General features: G+C 36.0%; 1 protein-coding gene across 6 annotated transcripts in view; it reads left to right on the top strand.

Moving 5' to 3' along the window:
* RBBP8 (RB binding protein 8, endonuclease) overlaps positions 1–18,940 on the top strand; it is a 78,345-nt gene that overhangs the window by 39,156 nt on the left and 20,249 nt on the right. For all 6 annotated transcript variants that reach the window (XM_069568890.1, XM_069568891.1, XM_069568894.1 and 3 more), the window contains 4 exons: positions 3,725–3,837; positions 8,005–8,071; positions 15,951–16,126; positions 18,161–18,265. In XM_069568890.1, the coding sequence (XP_069424991.1) occupies positions 3,725–3,837; positions 8,005–8,071; positions 15,951–16,126; positions 18,161–18,265 (461 nt within the window). The remainder of the gene's footprint in view (positions 1–3,724; positions 3,838–8,004; positions 8,072–15,950; positions 16,127–18,160; positions 18,266–18,940) is intronic.

Genomic DNA, 18,940 nt, shown 5'->3' with positions numbered 1-18,940 from the left:
ACCTTTGTTAAAAGGGAAAATCAGTACTCATAATCAGAGGATTTGTGGTTCTCTAGTTTTCAAATACTGAACCAAATGTCTTCTTTTGTCTTGCTAAGTCTTCTTACTCATAGATTTGAATTTAAATGTATTCTTCAGGAGACCTTCCCTGACTTCCTAGACTAGGTTTAGTTCTGCTGTGTGCTCTCATAGTATCCTGTATTTCCACTTTAATGTGAATCCTATGTATGCATGTGTCTGATCAGTCGTGTCCAATTTGGTGTGACACCATGAACTGTAGCCCACCAGGCTCCTGTGGTTTTCTAGGTAAGAATACTGGAGTATGTTGACATTTCCTGAGCCAGGGGGTCATCCTGACCTAGGAATCAAACCCACATCTCTTGCATTGACAGGTGGATTCTTTACCACTGTGCCACCTGGTCATGCTTTATTTTAAATACTTATTATTGTCTGTCTTTTTCTAGTAGACTGTAAGCCCTTTAAAAGAAGTGACATTATCTTGGTCACTGTTGTATTTTAGCACGGACAGGTGTTTAGTGAAACCCTTTTGAATGAAAATGAATAAATCTGAGGAAGTCTTTTTAGGGTATAGCAAACAATTGAACATACTTGTTTATATGGTAAGTTTTACTGCAAAGTAAACACTTTTATTTCTTCATCTCTATGAACAAGGTGGAGTATAACTCAGAATGCCTAACGGCTTTTTGGCCGTTAAAAGTAGAATTACTCTTCTTTCCCTTTTAACCTGCTTATAGCTACTGAAATTGTATTCTTCTGTGAAATTGAAGCTGTTTTTTCTTTCTCTGAAGTAGCAGTTAAAGGTAGGCAAGAGGAAAGAGGTGGAATCCTACTGATGGAAATAGGAGCTATCCTATTTTCTCACATCCATTTAAATTTAAGCTAGGACCAGTGAACGATCAGGAGTTGACTCTTTACAGATACTTTAATACTAAAAGTGGCAGTAAACTGGAGAAAACTAGAAGTAATAAACAAGCTGGGGAATATTCCTTCATTTTATAACTGCCTATATCAGTGACATTTTTAAGCTTGGAAACTAAGGGTTTCAAGAGGTTGTGTTCCATGATATCTTAATGATATTTAATATATCAGAGTTGAATTCTTGGAAACAATAAGGAAAATGGTAGGGTAATGTTTTAAAAATACTTCGTTAGAATTGATTAATGCCACTTAGCTCCTTCAGTGTTTTTCAGTGACCTTTCAATGCCAGTGCTCTTTTTGGCCTCTAGATTTAATAGTTCTAGAGTTTAATAGTTTAAAGTGAATAAATTATTTACCTACAATCAGAACTATTTGAATGTTATTGCATGAAGCCCAAGCTATTAATTTGAATAGATGTTGAAAGAGAAATATGAAATGGGAAGTATTTTTTTTAATAGTTAAAATTAAGTTTCTTCTTATAACAGTTTAACAGTGTCTTGGTTTGGAATAGTTTAGAGAGAACTTTGTCTTTATTTTCCTTTGGAATTTTAAAGGCAAATAGCAAGAACAACAGTAGCAGCAGCTGTTAAGTACAGGATCACAACTAGAGCACCTAATCCTCTGTTTTTATCTTCTCTCTTATTAGTATAATTTATTAAGTTGAAATAGCTTCACGTGGCTTGTGGCTACTATTTTGAACCAGAGTTCTAGACTTTTCCCAGTACTGACTTACGATTCCACATTCTCAGGTTAGTTTCTATTTGTCTACCAGCTCATTGCTTTCAATTTGTCTGTTTGTTTTCTTTCCCATTTCCGTCTTCATGGTCTTGTGTCTTTAAAAATATATATATATGTGCGTGTGTGTGTGTGTGTGTGTGTGTGTATACCTTTACTGTAGCTTTGTGGGATTTGGGGAGGGAGCCATAATAGATGCAGATGTTCACTTTGTCATCTTTTCTTAGATCTTAATTGTCCTAATTCCTGTCTCTAGAATCTACTCCAATTAAACCATGATGCCCAGTTCTTTATCCTTTGTTCTAGACATTTTAGTCCTATTAATGCAACCTATGAGCTCTAATCTTTATTTTTTATATCCGTATCAATACTTGTTGAGTTTTACTTTTACCTAAAAATCTCTAGGTTCTTTTTGTTTCAGTTGTCTAGTTTTTATCTCTTTGTTTTAAAATTCATGGAATGTCCTACCATGCTATTACTTCCATAGACATTTATGTATACTTAGTATCTTTTTAAGTTATTGAGTGAAAATTATTATGTAGAATTTATATTTGCTAAATTCCTTAAGTGGAATGTGTGTCTTATTTTTAACCATATTTTTTTCCTGGTTATATAAATAATGAAATTAGAGAAATTTTGAAAAATAAGCAAAATACTAAGAAGAAAATCTTCTATGTTGGTACTTATAACTATTACTAACATTTTGGAAAACACCTTTCTTTTCATCACCCACTCCTTTCATGTATGTATTCCCTCTTCCTTTCAGCCCTTAAAATAATTAGTAAAATCTATTTCATAATCTAACATTGGAGTCTTTTTTTATTTTTTTATTTTTAATATAAATTTATTTATTTTAATTGGAGGCTAATTACTTTACAATATTGTATTGGTTTTGCCATACATCAACATGAATCCACCACGGGTGTACACATGTTCCCTATCCTGAACCATCCTCCCACCTCCCTCCCCACTGCATCCCTCTGGGTCATCCCAGTGCACCAGCCTCGAGCATCCTGTATCATGCATCGAACCTGGACTGGCGATTCACTTCACATGATATTATACATGTTTCAATGCCATTCTCCCAAATCATCCCCACCCTCGCCTTCTCCCACAGAGCCCAAAAGACTGTTCTATACATCTGTGTCTCTTTTGCTGTCTTGCATACAGGGTTATCATTACCATCTTTCTAAATTCCATATATATGCTTTAGTATACTGTATTGGTGTTTTTCTTTCTGGCTTACTTCACTCTGTATAATAGGCTCCAGTTTCATCCACCTCATTAGAACTGATTCAAATAGATTCTTTTTAATGGCTGAGTAATACTCCATTGTGTATATGTACCACAGCTTTCTTATCCATTCACCTGCTGATGGACATCTAGGTTGCTTCTTGGAGTCTTTTTTAAAACTGAAAGAACATAGCTTTTTTTTAAACTTTGTATTCTTTGACCTTTATTATTCATTCAACTAAAAAAGTTGTTGCATTCATTATGTGTGATATGCTATGCTAGGCAAAGTAGATGCAAGTTTGCATCCAGTCCATTGGTACTGGACTGGGTTCGATTTTTGGGTCTAATAAATTAAAAAACAAGATCAGTTTTTTCAGTAAGTAAGTTCCCCTCAAAGAGTTTAAAATTAGCAGATTTTTATAGAATTGCACTCCGAATTACAGCCTGTAGAAAATGATACAGCATGATTTCAGCCTATATGGAAATATGTGAAAGGCATTATAACTAATTAATTTTCTCTGTATTTTCCAAGTCAGTTCTTTAATTATTCCTAAAGTATAAAAATCCTGAAATTAATATATGGAGCAGTATCTTTTAGTAGTTGAAAAATTTTTTTTATTTCAGTTTAATTGAGGCATAATTGATAAATAAATTGTTTTTAAATGTTTATCATGGTGATTTGATAAATGTATACATTGTGAAAGGATCCCTACCATCTGGTAAATTAATACATCTATCACCTCACATATTTTTATGTTTATTTTTTGATAAGAACATTTTAGTTCTACTCTAAAAATACTTTGTTTTTGTTTCATAGATTAAGAGCAGGATTATGTGATCGCTGTGCAGTAACTGAAGAACATATGCGGAAGAAGCAACAAGAGTTTGAAAATATTCGGCAGCAGAATCTTAAACTTATCACAGAGCTTAGTGAGTTTGCTTTCTTCACATACTAAGTATTTAAAACATAGTATGCTACTGTTAAACACCTATTATTAAATTGGTTACAACCGGATGGGTTGTTTACATGTTTTCTTCATTTAGACACAAGGTCACATGTCGTTTTTTTTCCCTTTTTGTAGATTTAATCTCATGCTTATTTTAGTAAGAAATAGGGTATAGATTGTTTGTTGTTTCATGATCCCATGGACTGTAGCTCCACTGGATAGACTCCTCTGTCCATGGAATTTTTGAGGGTGTAGAAAGGTTGTACAAATACTGTCCATGTTGGCCTTAAAGTCTTACCAGCTGTAAGACAAGAAGCACATTTTCTTTGGATATATCCATATTTACTTCTTTGGTTTTATTTCATGTAATTTGATTATTTATATTTAGTAAATATAGACACAAAGCAGACAATGTAGAATTCTACAAAGATGTGTACTTTCCTGATTTTCACTATTTTTTTACACACTGTTACAAGTATATCATTTCATATTAGTCTACTTACCCATTTCATGTAGGATTATCTTACATTTATCTTCCTTTCCAAACTATATTTCCAAATTATATTGCTATCCTCTGGTTACTCAAACAGAATATATGAATATATGCTCATTATTATAAAATGAGATAGAAAAAACATAGTTTTGTTTTGCTCCCAGAGATAACCACTATCAAGAACATAATAAATGTCTTTCCAGGTCCAGGTTTATCTTTTGTTTACCTCTGTCCCTCACTTTACCCCCTCCTCTCTCTTCGTTTTTAAATTTTAATAGAATCATCTCCAAAATATTCTTCTTGTTCTGACATACATTGTTTTGGACTGTAGGAAATCTTTACATATTTATATAGTTCAGTTCAGTCACTCAGTCATGTCTGACTTTTTGCGACCCCATGAACCACAGCATGCCAGGCCTCCCTGTCCATCACCAACTTCTGGAGTTTACCTAAACTCCTGTCCATTGAGTCAGTGATGCCATCCAACCATTCCATCCTCTGTCATCCCCTTTTTCTCCTGCCCTCGGTCTTTCCCAGCATCAGGGTCTTTTCAAATGAGTCAGCTCTTTGCATCAGGTGGCCAAAGTATTGGAGTTTCAGCTTCAACATCAGTCCTTCCAATGAACACCCAGGACTGATCTCCTTTAGGATGGACTGGTTGGATCTCCTTGCAGTCCAAGGGACTCTCAAGAGTCTTCTCCACGGTTCAAAAGCATCAATTCTTTGGTGCTCAGCTTTCTTTATAGTCCAACTCTCCCAACCATACATGACTACTGGAAAAACCATAGCCTTGACTAAATGGACCTTTGTTGGCAAAGTAACGTCTCTGCTTTTTAATATGCTGTCTAAGTTGGTCATAACTGTCTTTCCAAGGAGTAAGCATCTTTTAATTTCATGGCTGCAATCACCATCTGCAGTGATTTTGGAGCTCCCCCAAAATAAAGTCTAACACTATTTCCACTGTTTCCTCATCTATTTCCGATGAAGTAATGGGACCAGATGCCATGATCTTCGTTTTCTGAATGTTGAGCTTTAAGCCAACTTTTTCACTGTCCTCTTTCACTTTCATCAAGAGGCTTTTTAATTCCTCTTCACTTTCTTCCATAAGGGTGGTGTCATCTGCACATCTGAGGTAATTGATATTTCTCCTGGCAAATCTTGATTCCAGCTTGTGCTTCTTCCAGCCCAGCATTTCTCATGATGTACTCTGCATATGTTAAATAAGCAGGGTGACAAGATACAGCCTTGACGTACTCCTTTTCCTATTTGGAACCAGTCTGTTGTTCCATGTCCAGTTCTAACTGTTGCTTCCTGACCTGTATACAGGTTTCTCAAGAGCCAGGTTTAGACCCATAGATTTTGTGGTGTGTCTGAATACTTGTATGCATGCATTTATTTAGGAATATAAGATTATCAGTGAGTAGAAAACTATTACATTTTCATTTATGACATTAACTTTTGAAGAAGTAGGACTGTTTTCCTAAAATTAAGCCACCCTCTGAATAATCCTCATCATTTTCTTTACCTTGTTTCTTTATTTCCTATAAAATAGAAATTGGATCTGAAAGCTTGATAAGTCCAGATTAAACCTTTTTGACAACCGTACTTCATAGGTAAAATTGTCTACTTTATATTGCATCCTATCAGGATATAGGTATTGTCAGGTTCTTCCGCTCTTTGGGGGCTGATTGTTAGACTTCTCCATTATACAGTTGAATCTTCCCCTGGTACCAAGTAGTCTGAGTTGGAAGGATGGATGTGTGAAATTTTGAAATCTTGCAAAAATACAGTTCTCCCTCAATCTTTAATAATTTTAGTATCCATTGGTGATTCTGGCCTGAATCAATTATTTAATTACAGATTACAAAATGATAATTTTCCATTTCTGTTATTATTCTTACATTCATCAGCTGGTATTTTTCTGTAAATAAGAATTCTCCCTCATCAGTTAGGGCTGCTGGTTACCATAGGATGTAGTTCCTACTAGAAAGGCATGATACATCTTAATATTTTCCCTTTAATTTCCAGTTGTCAGAATTAGATCTTATATATTAGTTACCTATAATGGTGACAAATGAGGTGTTGGGTGTTGCGTATGGTATGTTTTGTTTTGCTTTGGAGGTGAGTGGGGCTTTCTCTGTTTTGAGCATAATAGACACTTGGAATTTTATGTATTTAGTGTGTCAGTTATGTTAATTACTATATTGATACTGATTACCTCAGTCTTGTCTGCGTACTCTCTTTTGGTAATCATTTCTATCATGTTAGTTTGAGGCTTTCCATCTTTTAAATCTTTAAACACTTTATTATTATGTAAAGCAATGCTGTTATCTGAAATACTTGGGAATCTATATATGAGTCATTTTGTACTGACTGTAGTGGTCATTGAATTAGGATCACTCTGGCTCCATTCCAGGAGTTCAGGCTTCAACTGGAAATTTCAAGTTCAGTTCCTCCATGAGTGCTGCTATGAACAACTGCTTGCTTACTCTGCTCGGATTTCACTCACAATTTGTTTTTGTTGTTGATTGTGGCAGTGGTGTGGGAGTCTCTTGGATATCTCTTTCTGTGTCTGGCTCAGGTGTCCTCTCGGATCCTTTCCTGATTTTCTTAACAGCCCAAAGTAAACCTTTTTTTCCTTGGAATTTCATTTAGCATTTTATCTGTGCTTCTCTTAACACCTTTGTTACTTTCAGCAGTTAAAAAAAAAGTTTATATAATATCTTGTGTCTTATTAGACTATACTTTCCTTTAGGTCACTATCATATCTTAAGGTTTTTGTGGAGTTTTTTTCCCGAGCCTCCAAAGGAGGCAGTTTAGTAGCCCTCACATATTGTATATAGTCAACAAATTTTTATTTACTCAATGTAAGAAAATATGTTGAGATTTTAAACCACTAAATTATTAACAGATTTTTGGAGTGTGACTAACTTTCTTTATTAGAGGTTAATTGTACTTATTCTGACTTGATGTCTTTGATATATTCCTCCTAGTAAAACACATGCTTAACCAGTGACATAATATCAAGGATTAATAAAAATTTTGTTCTGGCAGCCATAGGAATTATAGCCCCAAACTGAGTTTTTGCTTCATAGATAAGGATGATAAGAAAATTTAGTCAAGGTAGAGTCAAACAAGGAGATGCTACTTCAGTGGTATATAAAGTTACTGGCGCCATAATTATTCATGCAATATAGAGTATGACTAAGAAAGAAAATCTACTTAAGTGTGCTTCTGTTATAAAAAATTACACTGATATTCACTGTTATATTTTATGATTAGATTTATTTTGAGATAAATGACTCACTAAAATGGTATTGGAAATTAGTAGGACTGAGTAACCAGGTGGAATGCTTTCTTGTCCTCAGTATGAATAATTAAACTATACTGCCCAGTACATGAGGTCCTCTTTCTTTTTTGCCCACAAGCATTACATAAAATTATCAGTTAATCATTTCTGTGAAACTGGCACAGTGTGAGATGTAGTAATCACTACCTAGTAACAAATTAGTTTTGAATAGTAGCATTAACCCTGACTAACATTCAACTTAGAATTTGAAATCCTAATTTCTCTATGACTGTTGAAATTATTGAAAGAGCCTGACATGCATACTAATATAGCTATAATTTATGCTTTCTTTCCATGTTATATTTAAGTGAATGAAAAGAACACTCTACAGGAAGAAAATAAAAAGCTTTCCGAACAGCTGCAGCAGAAAATTGAGTAAGTATTTTTTCTTGATTGTGGCAGAAAATTGAGTATTTTCCCCTATCTTCTCTTTCTTCATTTTGCTTAGCTATGCAAACTGTAAAGGTATATTAAGAATCAAAGATTTCTTTTTTAAAAATTATAAAGTATTCTGCAGTTGAAAATATAAGAAAAATCACTGTATTTTTGTTTCAGAAGTATATATGAAGACTTTGCATGCATCTCTTATCTTATACTTTTAGAATAGTATAAAGAGTATAAAGTATATAAAGAGTATATGCTATAAAAAAAAGTATATGCTATAAAGAGTATAAAGTATAAGAGTATACTCACAAGAGTATACATGTGAATGTATAAATTATCAAAACATTTTAATTTAAAGCATTTTCATTTTTATAACTAATTATAAATAAATTATTCAAATAAATTATTTGAAATACTTCTATTTTAAATAAATACTTGAGTTTTGTTACCACCTTTCCAGCTCTGTCCTAGAAACTTAGTAAAAGTAGTATGAATGATTATTTCCTCTTACATGTTTCTCAGGCCTAGAGAACTTCCTCCTTTTCCTCTCCCCCAGTTTTTGTTAATAAAAATAATAACTTTTATCCTATATACCAGTTACTCTTCTTGGTGTTCTGTGTTTAATTATTTCTAATCCTCACTGTGATTCTTCAAGGTAGTTTTATTGTCTCTACTTTATGGACAAGGAATCCACATCTTACAGAAGTCAAATAACTTGCCATGGTCTCACAACTAGTAGCTAACAAGACATCACTCAGAACCCCATCTTCTGACTTAGAAGACTCTGTTCTCTCTATTATTTGACAGTGTCTCAAAAAAAGAATCCATTTTTCTGGGTCTAGTCTGATACAGAGCAAGAGATATCAAGTTTATGTAATATCTTTTAAGAGTTATAATTCAGGACAGTCTTAATGGTTTCCAAGGTTTTTAAAGACTGTTGAATTTAAGTGGACATCTGCAAAAACTTTGCTAAACTATGTAGACATAACATGATTTTGCCTTAGTTATTGTCTTATGTATAAACACATCTCACAAGTGGAATTAGCTTCTTTAATCATATCACTGCTTTTCTAAGTAGTTGGTGTCCAAAAAGATTTTTATATTTTTGCCATGTTAGCAGTCCACTGAATATTGGTAGGCAAGGAGAATTTTGAGGGGGGATAACAAATGAGGAAAGAAGGATTTGGGGCCAGACTGAGGTTATTAAACAAGTGTGTATGAAGATGTCAGCACTTACTGATTTTACTTGTGCTGAATATTGAAGTGAGGCTAGAACACAAATTCACAGTCGTTTCTATATGATTCCAAAGCCTCAAATGGTTTTTTTGAAACGTTACAACATACCCTCACCTCAACTGACAAGATACTTTTTATTATTGTTGTTCAGTTGCTAAGATGCATCTGACTCTTTGTGACCCATGAAATGTAGCCCACCAGGCTTCTCTATCCTTGGGATTTAACAGGGAAGAATAATGGAGTGGGTTGCCATTTCCTTCTCCAGGGGATCTTCCTGACCCAGGGATCAAACCCACATCTCCTGCATTGGCAGGCAGATTCTTTACCACTGAGCCACCAGGGAAAGCCCAGTTTTTATTATAGTCTTCCTTATTTGTCCCACTTCCTGTGAGCATTCCTGTGCTTTACTGTGATAATATCATTGTGCTTGACTGAAGGGTGATACCTCAGGCTCCACTGAAAGTGTTTTGTAACAAACTGTATATTCTCTGTATTACCCTTCATTTAAAAAAAAAACTTGAGTTCTGAATTGCATCTGGTTCAAAATTTCAGATGAGTGGTGGTTGACCTACATTAATTTATGTTCTGTGATGTAAAGGTCACCCCAATCATATCAGTGAGTTTAGGGCATGTATCTTTTATTTAGTACATGCCTCCCTCAGGACATTATAGGGGATAATCTGTTGTGTCTTTCAGTTCTATCCTGAAATTTAAGACAGCTATTCACATAAGCCAGCTTATTCTCCTCAAACATATTCTCTTTTGCTTTCAATTGGAAAAAAAGCAAGTATTATCTTGTCTGAAGTTTCTCTGAACTTTAGAAAAAGTATTATTTATATTTTTTCTTGCTAAATGTGGTAATTCTGATTCACCTAATCTGGATTAGATGTTACAGATAACCTTTTAAGGTAGGACAGTTGTTCAGTGACAGTATAGTAAATTATTCAGAAAAAGGTTTGCTGTTATGAAATTAAAAATATATATTCAACTGTACCAGTCACAGAAAGAAAATAATTAAGTTTTGAGGACATGACTCACTTTGTTTTGGGAAATGAATGTCCTGGGTGAGTGAAAGTCAGTTTTTTTTTTTAAACCCTCACCCTCAGCATTGAAAGTGCAGAGTCCTGATCACCGGGCCAGGGAAATTCCCTCAGTGTTCTCTTTTAAACTGAATTCCTTGTAAATCACCATTGTTTAAATACCGTTTATATAGGTTCACCGTCTCCCAAGTGAGATGATACTGTTGGTAAGTTCTAAGTCTGGGTAGAGATCACTTTACGGAGTGAAACTTGTTGATTCTGATTTTAACTTCTGGGACCATCTGGAACAAGTTTACCCCTCCTTCTACTTGATGGCCCTTTGTGTGCATTAAAGATAGATATGGGGCCTTCCTGAGTCTTCCTCATAAGTAGGTAAATATGCAGAGTAAATATTTTCTGTTCATTAACTATTCCTCATGAGACATTACTTGAAGACTCTTCAAATTATTTCTCTTTAATGTTTCAGTTTGTCAATATTTTAATTAAGTCAATCCTCTAGGTATAGTCTGACCAGTAGAGTAGTACTGCCCACTCCATTTTTCTGTATCTTTTTACTTACATTGTATGTGCTTGCATGCTCAGTTGTTCAGTCATGTCCAACTCTTTGTGATCCCATGGACTGTAACCTATCAGGCTTCTCTGCCCATGGGATTCTCCAGACAAGAATACTGGATTGGGTTGCTGTTTCCTCCTCCAGGGGATCTCCCTGATGTGGAGATCAAACCCGCATCTCCTATATTTCCTGCATTGAAAGGCAGATTCTTCACCAGTGACCCACCTGGGAAGCCCTAATATTAATGTGGTCAAGATAGATATATTTTGACCTTACTGGGTTTACTGCTAACTAGAACCTTCAAATCAAAGTCTTCCCTTATCCTCTACTTGTAGACTTCTTGTGGTGGTATAAAAATACAGGACTTTAGAGTCATGACTTTGTAGTAGTAGTTGGCGGACACCTTATATCAAAGGAGTCTTCATTGTAAATAAGTGCAATATTGATTAAATACTATTTTCTGGGTGTTGCATTATGTTTTTACATATATCATTTCTTTCAACTTTTCCAGAAAAATGAAGTAGGAAAGTACAGTACTGTATCTACTTTAATAGATGAGGTAACTGAGACTCAGAAAAGTTAACTAACTTACCCAACATGACTAGTAAGTGTGGCTCAGATGGTAAAGAATTCTCCTACAATGTAGGAGACCTGTGCTCAATCCCTAATTAACCAAAAGGTGTGGCATAAACTTTTAACTTTTCTCAGAAAACCAGAATGAGACAAAATGCTTTAAAGAAGAAATTTAGTTAAGATATGGAAAGTTGTATTTTTCCGTTTTTCTTTTATGACAAAGGACAAAGGAGGACAAAGCCAGCACTTGTTTACTTAGTTTAGACACCTCTAGTTAGAGCTGGTTTTTTTTGAGGGGGGGTTCCCTTTTGTGATCCCAGCTACTTCTAGATTGACTGCCAGAAAACCAATTTCTTCTCATGACTCATTCATGTTTCAGGTTGAATTTTTATGACTAATAGGCAGGTAGCCTGTGACGTGATTAGTTAAAGCAAGGTCAGATAGATTTCACACTCCATTAATTTGTAAGAGTTTCTCATATGACTTTAGCTTACTTTGTTTTTTCCAGAATAAAATGGTAATTGTAGGTAGGTATTAGCTCTAAAGATTTTCCTTGGAATGGAGCATAGGATTTAGACCACAATAATACTGATATTATTTAGAAAATTAAGATATAAATCTGTTAGGAAAAATTAATCTCAATTTTAAAAACTGTATTGGTCATAGTTTATAAAAATCTCATTCTTTGGAAATACATAGTCATACAAATTGATAGGACTATATTAGAAAAGACTGGTTTTGTCAGCCTGACAGACTGATAAAAATTATTGGCAAATAAGGTCAACAGTGGTTTGACATGGGAAAGTCAGTTGAGTTAAAATGAATTTATTTTACTCAATACCCACAATTCAGTCATAACCCAGTCTTTGTGTACCTTCAGTCTTTAATTGAATTGGGCAAGAACCTATGCCTAGATCAGTACGAATTTATTTTTCTAGTGGAATCAGGAATCTTCCATATTCATTCATTCAACAAATACTTATTGAGCATGTACCAGGTACCCACTATTGCAGATACTCGTGATGTATCAGTGAGCCAAAAAGAGCCTTAGCCTTTTGGAGCTCACAATTCTGGCCAGTGAGCAGTAGACAGATCAGTTACGTACTAGGTTAGAAAGCAGTAACTGCTATGGATAAAGTAACAGCGGAATAATAATAAGGAATGGGAGTACTAGGGTGTGGGAAGGGGGTTGCAGTTTTAAATAGCATGTTTAAGGCAGGCAATGATAAGAAGGTAAAACTCCAGCGAACACTTGGAAAAGATGAGGTAATTAGCCTTGTGATATCTGGGAGTGAGCATTCCAAGCATATGGGACAGCTGGAGCAAAGAACATAAAGTAGGAACATGCCTGATGTGTCTGAGGAGCCTCGGGGAAGCAAGGGTGGCTGGAGTAGAATATAATTTGAAAGGGGTCAGATGGGTAATAAGGGGAGGGAAATCAATCATTATAAGGACTTTGGCTTGTGTTTTCAGTTAAGTGGGAAGATGTGGCAGGTTTTAATCAGAAGAGTGACATAGTATGACTTGTTTTAATGGAACTGTTTGAGTCCTACTTGTAGTCAGTCATTAGTCCCATGGTCTATACCAAGGATAACGGTATTGTCTTTGGGAGTCTGGCTGCCAGGGTTTAGATCCTATTTCTGTTACTTGCTTTTATTTTAGTAAGTCACTTAATCTCTATATCTTAATTTTTCCCTTTGTAAAGTGAGAGTAATACCTTATGCTTAAACTGATATATGTAGCACTTTGAAGAGTACCTGCCATTGCAAGCCTGCAACTAACATTGGTGCTATCAGTGTTGGTATTACTTCAGTTCAGTTCAGTCACTCAGTCATGTCTGACTCTTTGCGACCCTATGGACTGCAGCACGCCAGGCCTCCCTGTCCATCACCGACTCCCGGAGCTTACTCAAACTACGTCCATTGAGTCGATGATGTCATCCAACCATCTCATCCTCTCTCATCCCGTTCTTCTGTCTTCAGTCTTTCCAGGCATCAGAGTCTTTTCAAATGAGTCAGTTCTTCTCATCAGGTGGCCAAAATGTGGGAGTTTGAGCTTTCAATGAATATTCAGTACTGTTTTCCTTTAGGATGGACTGGTTGGATCTCCTTGCAGTCCAAGGGACTCTCAAGAGTCTTCTCCAGCACCACAGTTCAAAAGCATCAGTTCTTTAGTGCTCAGCTTTTTTTGTAGTTCAACTCTCACATCCATACATGACTACTGGAAAAACCATAGCTTTGACTAGATGGACCTTTGTTGGCAAAGTAATGTCTCTTCTTTTTAATATGCTGTCTAGGTTGGTCATAATTTTTCTTCCAAGGAGCAAATGTCTTTCAATTTCATGGCTGCAGTCGTCATTTGCAGTGATTTTGGAGCCCCCCAAAAATAAAGTCTGTCACTGTTTCCATTGTTTCCCCATCTATTTCCCAGGAAGTGATGGGACCAGATGCCATGATCTTAGTTTTTTGAGTGTTGAGTTGCCAACTTTTTCACTCTCCTCTTTCACTTTCAAGAGGCTCTTTAGTTCTCCTTTGCTTTCTGCCATAGTGTAGTGTCATCTGCATATCTGAGGTTATTGATACTTCTCCCAGGAATCTTTATTCCAGCTTGTGCTTCTTCCAGTACAGCATTTCTTATGATGTACTCTGCATATTCATTAAATAAGCAGAGTGACAGTATACAGCCTTGTATTATTTAAGACACTGAATTTGTTGTTTACCAGTCTTACTGGTGTATGCAGGTCAGGAAGCAACAGTTAGAACTGGACATGGAACAATAACTGGTTCCAAATAGGAGAAGGAGTACGTCAAGGCTGTATATTGTCACCTTGCTTATTTAACTTATATGCAGAGTACATCATGAGAAGCACTGGGCTGGAAGAAACACAAGCTGGAATCAAGATTGCCAGGAGAAATATCAATAACCTCAGATATGCAGATGACACCACCCTTATGGCAGAAAGTGAAGAAGAGCTAAAGAGCCTCTTGATGAAAGTGAAAGAAGAGAGTGAAAAATTTGGCTTAAAGTTCAACATTCAGAAAACGAAGATCATGGCATCTGGTCCCATCACTTCATGGGAAATAGATGGGGAAACAGGGGAAACAGTGTCTGACTTTATTTTTTTTGAGCTCCAAAATCACTGCAGATGGTGACTGCAGCCATGAAATTAAAAAGCATTTACTCCTTGGAAGGAAAGTTATGACCTAGACAACCTAGACAGCATATTAAAAGGCAGAGACATTACTTTGCCAACAAAGGTCCATCTAGTCAAAGCTGTGGTTTTTCTAGTAGTCATGTACGGATGTGAGAGTTGGACTATAAAGAAAGCTGAGTGCCGAAGAATTGATGCTTTTGAACTGTGGTGCTGGAGAAGACTCTTGAGAGTCCCTTGGACTGCAAGGAGATCCAACCAGTCCATCCTAAAGGAGATCAGTCCTGGGTGTTCATTGGAAGGACTGATGTTGAAGCTGAAATTCCAGTACTTTGGCCACCTGATGCAAAGAGCTGACTCATTTGAAAAGACCCTGATGCTGGGAAAGATTGAGGGCAGGCAGAGAAGGGGAGGACAGAGGATGAGATGGTTGGATGGCATCACCAACTCAATGGACGTGAGTTAGGGTAGACTCCGGTGATGGACAGGGAGGCCTGGCGTGCTGCAGTCCGTGGGGTTGCAAAGAGTCGAACACGACTGAGCGACTGAATTGAACTGAAATGAAAACTTACTGATTCTATTTAATACTGGTCCCTTCCTTTCCGTTCCTATCTTCAGAATTCCAGCTCAAACCCACAGATGCTCCTGCCTAGACTATTACAGCCACTGCCGCCTTTCTTTCTGTCCCACTAATCTTGCACAGTCCTGCTGCTAGATTGTCACATTACTGCCATCTCTAAAACCTTAGGTCCTTTCCTCTTGCTTTCTAAATGATGTGCATACTTAACTCTAGGTTCTCCTTCATGTAGTTCCAGTGTGTCCCTCTCTAACACAAGTACATGGTGCTACTGCCTGCCTTTCTCAAACTTGCAGGATCCTCTTTGGATTTTCTCTGCCATTTAAAATTCTTTTAATTTTCGCCTCAAGTACCACCAGCTATACTTTCTACTTCACCACTTTCTACTTCACCTCTCACAATAATATTTTCCACCTGGTATTCTGGTCATTTGAGTATATCTCTGATCCTTGTATTTAGGAATGTTAGATGCAAGGAATTATTTCTCTTCCAGCTTCATACCTGTGTTTGGCTGCTGCTGTTTATTCACTGTCTTCATGTCCTACTCTTTTGCAGTCCCACGGACTGCAGCCCACCAGGCTCCTCTGTCCGTGGGAGTTTCCAGGCAAGGATACTGGAGTGGGGTGCCAAGTCCTCCTTCAGGGGATCTTCCTGAGAGTGTTCTGCTATAGCTCATACCATATGGTAGATGTTTTAATAAATAATTGAACTAATCTATTAATTGTCCTATTTTCCTCTAGGAATGATCAACCACATAAAGCAACTGATCTTGAATCTGAGGAAGATGTTATTCCAGATTCACCAATAACAACCTTTTCATTTTCTGGCACTAATCGGCTACGAAGAAAGGAGAACCTCCGTGTCCGATATATAGAGCAAACACATGCTAAACTGGAGCACTCTGGCTGTGCACATGGTGAGGATTAGAGTTGTAGCTTAGTTACCTAGTTCTGTTAAAAAAAAAAAAAAGAGTTTTCATCTTGTTAGGAAGATAGTCACTGTTCAGGGTAACGTACATTACAACTGTAACCTTAACTTCCATCAGTGAAGTGACTGGGAAGGTATCTTCTGCCTGTGTTATATATAGACATGATTTGCTCATCTGAATATGTAAACACTCAGCATTTTACAAATGTAGGGAATAGTTTTTTCCTTTTGGTTTAAAAAATATCCCTATGTGTATATCTGAGTGGGATACAATGAAAGAGGAAGGTAGGCTAACACTGAGTTCCTCTCCTGTATGCTGGTTATTATGCTGAGTGATTTGAATACATTATTACTGTATTTTAATTCTCATGACAGGTTTGTAGGGTAGCTTCTAGCACCTTCGTTTTATAGATGAGGAAAGATTGTTCCTAAGAGGAGTTAAATAGCCTGTCAAGTGGATGAGTAAAAATTCAAATATAGATCTTCCTGCCTCTAAATTTTTGTGCTTTGGAAGTTTTATCCATAGCTACTCCCATCAAAGCTTTAACTACCTATTTTTAATTTTTCTAATGTGTAGCACTTGGTGGTAAATCAGGAAATGGTTTTATAATGTTTCTAGTTTGTGGCTTATCAGTGGCGTATTTCTTAATTCCAGGCACCATTTCTGGTAAATGCTTTGAAACTAAATTTTCATGTAGTCCTGAAATTTATCCTGTGGTGTGTCACAGTGTTCATTCCTTTTAATATTGATCTAAGTAAATCAGTATTTAGAACTTCCATCTTTAGCCTAAACTCTTTGTAACAAGGAAAGCATTTAAGGAGAAGGAGTATATCTAGTCTTAGAGATATTTTTATAATGCAAATAAATTGTTGACAGTAGCTCTGCCTTTTAAAAAAATAGTAATCTTATATTTTGATATTATAAAATTGACACAGTTTTTCTCCATTTTATATGAGCTTGCATCACCATCTAGTGGAAAACAAAAGCATTGTTAAAAATCTTATACATAATTAGGAGCTAAAGTAAAATGTAACATCTTGGATCTAGAATGAACATATGTGGGCCTTTTAGTCTGGTATCATATAGGACATGAATAACTACAGATAAGCATCAGCATAGTTTAGATCATGTTTAAATCTATCTGAAAGAATATCCAGAAAAACAAATCACAGCAATTTTCTTTTTCAGGAAAGTCATCTTGTACAAATGCTCTTGGTTTATCTCTTTGTTGTATGAGAATAACTTGTAACTGTTTAAAACCATGTCAGTTTTAATCTTGTTCTGATCATTTTTACTTGGACAATGAAATTTTGGTTTTAAAATATCACTTTTGAGCCATGCAAATTATTTTAAAACTAATTTAATGACTAGTTACTCCTTTTCTTTTTCTAACACCCATGCTTGTTTATTTTGAAATGTTTGTTTGTGTGTTAACCACTCAGTCGTGTCCAACTCTTTGCGGCTCCATCGACTATAGCCCACCAGGCTCCTCTGTCCATGGAATTCTCTGCACAAGAATATTGGAGTAGGTTGCCATTTAGTGCTTTGTAAGGATAATTTCTAGTTATAATTAGTAAAAATCTATTCCCCTTTACTTTGTCCTTCTTTTGGTTTTCTTTGAATTAAATCCTTAAATAGTGGAATGATTTCTGATAAAGCATGTTTCAGATTTCCTTCCAGAAAGTGAAAACTCTGAAATAAAGACTGAAAAACGATATGATGCAGTATTCATTGCAGATGAACCCACTGATTTCCACAAGGAAAGGTCACCTTAAAATATTACAACACTAGAAGGCTTAGGTCAGAAGAAGTTTAGATAAACTTCCAGTCCTCTTCTCCCCCACTGTCTTAACTTCCAACTTTTTTTCTTAGTGAAACTAAAGGAATAACCTCTTTATTAGACTGTTAAAGTTATGTCAATAAAATAGACTTCCAGTGCATTTAAAGATAGATTTGTATTGGCATATTAATTTTATCATGATTGTTTGTTTATTTGTAATCTCTCCTTTGTTTTTCCCTTAGAATTGAGAACAGTACCAAAGTCTTCAGCTCATCCACAACATAAACCTCAGGAAAGTGAAATTCTAGTGGCTGACACTTGTGATCAGAGTCAAGCTCCAGTGGCTAGTAAGCAAGATACTAAGATTATAAATTGGTGGGCAAGAGTGGCCAACCATGTGAATTTAGACAATATTTTAAAATACTTTCCGTATAATTTTGTTTGTATTACTTGTTTAATAGTCTTTTTCATATTGGAAAGTAATGTGTCCTGTTTATTAGTTCCTATTAATATCCATGGGCTTCCCTTGTGGCCTAGATGGTAAAAAATCTGCCAGCAGTGCAGGAGACCCAGGTTCGATCCCTGGGTCAGGAAGATCTCCTGGAGAAGGGAATGGCTACCCACTCCAGTATTCTTGCCTGGAAAATTCAATGGACTGAGAAGCCTTATCCATTTTAATACAAATTGTTAGTAATTTTAATAAGGCTTTACTGTGGTTTACTCATTCATTCAACAAATATTTGAGTGCTGACTGTATACTGGGCACTAAACAAAATGTTTAAACTCATAGAGCTTACGATCTCGTTGGGGGAGAAAGAAAGTAAGTATATGTTAGATGAAACAGGAGCTCTAAAGAAAAATAAAGCAGGGTAAGAAGAGATTTTAGTAAGTCTCACCTTAAAAAAAGTAACATTTGAGCAGAGACTGAGAGAGCAGGTGAGTCATGTGGATTTCAGGGCAAAGGGCATCCCAGGTAGAGACATCAGTGAGCACAGAGGCCTTGAGGTGAGGGTGCTCTTTGG

This window comes from Ovis canadensis, chromosome 23 (genome assembly GCF_042477335.2).
Source record: "Ovis canadensis isolate MfBH-ARS-UI-01 breed Bighorn chromosome 23, ARS-UI_OviCan_v2, whole genome shotgun sequence".
Taxonomy (NCBI): Eukaryota; Metazoa; Chordata; class Mammalia; order Artiodactyla; family Bovidae; genus Ovis; species Ovis canadensis.
The sequence above is the reverse complement of the archived record's forward strand: the minus strand, read 5'-3'. Positions and strand labels throughout refer to the sequence as shown.